General features: G+C 37.4%; 1 protein-coding gene across 1 annotated transcript; it reads left to right on the forward strand.

The window, feature by feature from the left end:
* The first annotated feature begins 2,065 nt into the window (after nucleotides 1-2,065).
* On the forward strand, nucleotides 2,066-2,662 carry LOC140981599 (uncharacterized). Its single transcript, XM_073448024.1, has 2 exons — nucleotides 2,066-2,087; nucleotides 2,187-2,662. Exons 1-2 carry the CDS (start codon nucleotides 2,066-2,068, stop codon nucleotides 2,660-2,662), a joined length of 498 nt encoding a protein of 165 aa, XP_073304125.1.
* The last annotated feature ends 1,196 nt before the right edge of the window (nucleotides 2,663-3,858 follow it).

Here is a 3,858-nt window from a genome sequence, read left to right on the forward strand (position 1 = left end):
CATAAAGGACTTTCCAAGTAGTTCTCACTTATCGAGTGGAAACGTCCTAGTTTATGGTTGTACACCATTAGTCTTTATGACCCGGGACAACATTGAGACTCTATGTGCTAGCATTACACTTTGACTTGTTACCGACTCTCATTGGTCATCAGGTGACAAGGTTGGGTGTTTTTGCGAAACATAGAGGAGTCGATGTATTGTAGTCGGGGATTCACCGCTTACCTTCTGGTATGGATATCCTATGTGATCTCATGTATATGTAGTTTGAAATCTCTGATCAGAGTATGGTGGTAATTATGAAAGGGGTTTCATAGATTACACCATCGATGCAACTACGACATGACACATAGTATCGATTCATTGACAACTCTCGATATACTAATGGTTGTCGAATCGGTCGGGATATATGAGATGAAGGGACCGTACTGTACGCTAACCATAATTGAATGGTTCTTGCAGGCACTATCATTTGATACCTAGGGAATCATGTAAGCGATGCTGCTAGGCGTTTAACATGATTGGTTGGGTACTATCAGACTTGAGTTCTGACGTTATTATTATCAAGGAGTTGATAATTAGGAATGGAGCAATTGGGGTATGCTCGTATAAGGACATGTTTAGTACGAATCACATGGAGATGTGAACCCACGGCTAGTTGTATCAGTGAACCATTGAGGACCACACAAGTACTAGCTTTCTAGATCCCGTTGATAAGTAAAATAGTTCAATGTGTTGAACGGCTTATAAATGAGTTTATAAGCGTAAGGAAAAATAGAAGTATGACTTCTATGAGAGAATGTAACTTTTAATTTATGAATGTATTCCTAAAATTAAAAGATGACCAAAAAAATAATGTATTTAAAAATTGTGATTTTCATAAACATTATTATGGACTAAATTAAATTAATTCAAGAGTTGAATTAATTAAACACTAGTGGACCTAGTAGAGTCCAAATAATTAAATTAATTCAAGTGTTGAATTAATTAAATAACATTGGGTCTTGTAGAGTCCAATTGAAATAATTATTTTAACTAGTAGACGTGAGTAAATTCAAGTAATATTTAATTAGTCTCAAATATGTTTGAGATAATTAAATTAAGTTCATGGATTTTTAATTGTTAAAAATCAAATAACATTGCATGCATGGGAGGTGAAGGTTTGGAGACTACTTTTTCAATCTCCAAGGCTTGGCATGCTAAAAGTGTTTTAGCTTTTCCCATAACCAAGACAAGTCATCCTTCTCCCATTCAAGACTCTACTTGGCCGAAATTTTGAAGTAATTCTCTCCTTCATTTTTTTTCCTTTTTTGTTCTTCAATTGTTGAGGAAACAATATTGTTCTCCTTGAAAAATCCTCTAATTTTTCTAGTGCAAAATAAGAGGGGTTCTAGCTAGTTGGTGGTGGGCTTAATATTTGAGCAAGGTGTGCTCAAAGGAAGCTTGAAGATTTGCCATCCTTTCAAGAGCAAAGTTGTTTACAACTTGGTTGGAGCCATTACATCAATCTTTGAGATTGATAGGTACATTTCTAAACACACTATGAATGTCATTTTTGTGTTTTTGTATTTGCTACACATTATAGGCTTAGGGTGCTCGATTTTTTGTTCTTGATGAAACAAAATTTTTAAACTTTCGTTGCGCAATCGGGTGCCTTAATCGATCTCCTTTCACGAAACAGCAGAAATTTAGGGCTAAAGGAAAGCAGTTTAAGAAGAAGTCTTACAGAAGTTCATCTAGTTCAGGAAGTTCTCGTGGAGGAAGATCTAGTGGTTATGTTCGAGATTCTTGTGGGAGATGTGGAGGAAGGCATCTTACTACCCAGTGCACAGGAGTTCAGAGAGACTGCCATACATGTGGATTATCGAGACATTATGCGAGAGTTTGTCCTAATGCGAGAAAAAAACAGTATCATCCATCACAGTTTAGCCAGTTTCCTCGAGCCCCAGTGCCTAGACCATCTACTCCACAGCCCAGCTACCAACATCAGAGAGGATCTGCTCAGCAGTACTTTCCAGGACCTCAGAAGGCTAGGGTGCATGCTTTGACATAGGACCAGGCTCATGAGATGCCCGGAGGGGTCATTGCAGGTATATGCTTTATTTTTTATCATTCTGCACGTATATTGATAGATACGTGAGCATCTCACTCATTTCTGTCTTCTGCATTTATCAATGAGCATGAGATAGCTACTACCTTGTTGTTGGATACTGTGTCTGTGTCTACCCCTGCTGGTGTGTATTTGATGTCTCGTGAGTTAGTTCTGAGCTGTGTGATTAGATTTGATGATAACCTTATGATAACTAATCTAATCAAATTATCTATGTCTGATTTCGACTGTATTCTGGGAATGGATACTTTGACGAATTACCGAGCCACTGTTGATTGTTTCCATAGAGTTCTTAGATTTAGACCATATTATGGCAATAAGTGGAACTTTAATGGTAATGATTCTCAATCACACATTCCATTAGTGTCAGCGATGGAAATGTTTAAACTGCTATCGGCAGGGAATGAAGGATTCATGATTTATGCAGTTGATGTGACACATGAAAAAATGTTGAAAGTTTTAGATATTCCTGTGGTAAAGGATTTTCCTGATGTATATCCCGATGAAATTCTAGGCTTTCCGTCTCAAAGGAAAATAGATTTCAGTATGAGTTAATGTTAGGGACGAATCCTATTTCTAGAACACCGTATCGTTTGGCTCTAGCGGAGTTGAAAGAACTCAAGGAACAATTAAGAGACTTACTGGAGAAAGGTTATATTAGACCAAGGATGTCATCTTGGGGAACTCCAGTATTGTTTGTAAAGAAGAAAGACGGGACAATGAGTATGTGTATTGATTACCGGCAATTGAATATTACAATGAAAAATAAATATCCTCTCCCGCGTATCGATGACTTGTTTGATCAGTTGCAGGGTACATCCATGTATTCCAAGATCGATCTTTGTTCTGGATATCATCAGCTTAGAGTTAGAGAGGAAGATGTTCCTAAAACTGCATTTCAGACTCGTTATGGGCATTATGAATTCTTAGTCATGCCATTCGGATTGACTAATGCTCCAGCGGTTTTCATGGATTTTATGAACCGTGTTTTTCGAGAATTTTTAGACAAATTTGTTATTGTCTTTATCGATGAAATTTTGATTTATTCGAAAACAAAGAAAGAGCATCGAGAACATTTGAGACTAGTCCTCCAAACACTCAGAGCATCACAATTATATGCTAAATTTTCTAAGTGTGAATTTTTGTTCGACAGAGCAATATTTCTGGGTCATGTTATATCCGCTCAGGGAGTTTCAGTGGATCCTAGTAAAGTCTAAGTTGTTATGAATTGGCCAACACCAACAAATATTTCTGAGATTCGCAGCTTTTTAAGATTAACAGGTTAGTATAGGCGTTTTATCGAAATATTTTCTATAATTGCAAGGCCTATGACCCAATTAACGCAAAAAGATCGACGTTTTATGTGGACTGTAGAATGTGAATCAAGCTTCCAGGATTTGAAGGAAACGTTGACAACAGCTCTAGTGTTAGCTTTACCTTCAGGCTCGGGTGGATTTGTTGTGTGTACATATGCTTCTCTGAATGGACTGGCATGTGTTTTAATGCAAAATGGACGAGTGATTGCCTATGCATCTCGACAGTTGAAGCCACATGAGACTCGATATCCAGTTCATGATATGGAATTGGCTGTCATTGTGTTTGCGTTAAAAATATGGCATCATTATCTATACGGTGAACAGTTTGTAATCTATTCTGATCACAAGAGTCTCAAATATCTTTTCACACAGCCCGATTTGAACATGAGACAACGTCGATGGATGGAGTTACTTAAAGACATTGATTGTGAGATT

Source organism: Primulina huaijiensis, chromosome 7, assembly GCF_012295235.1.
Source record: "Primulina huaijiensis isolate GDHJ02 chromosome 7, ASM1229523v2, whole genome shotgun sequence".
NCBI lineage: Eukaryota > Viridiplantae > Streptophyta > Magnoliopsida > Lamiales > Gesneriaceae > Primulina > Primulina huaijiensis.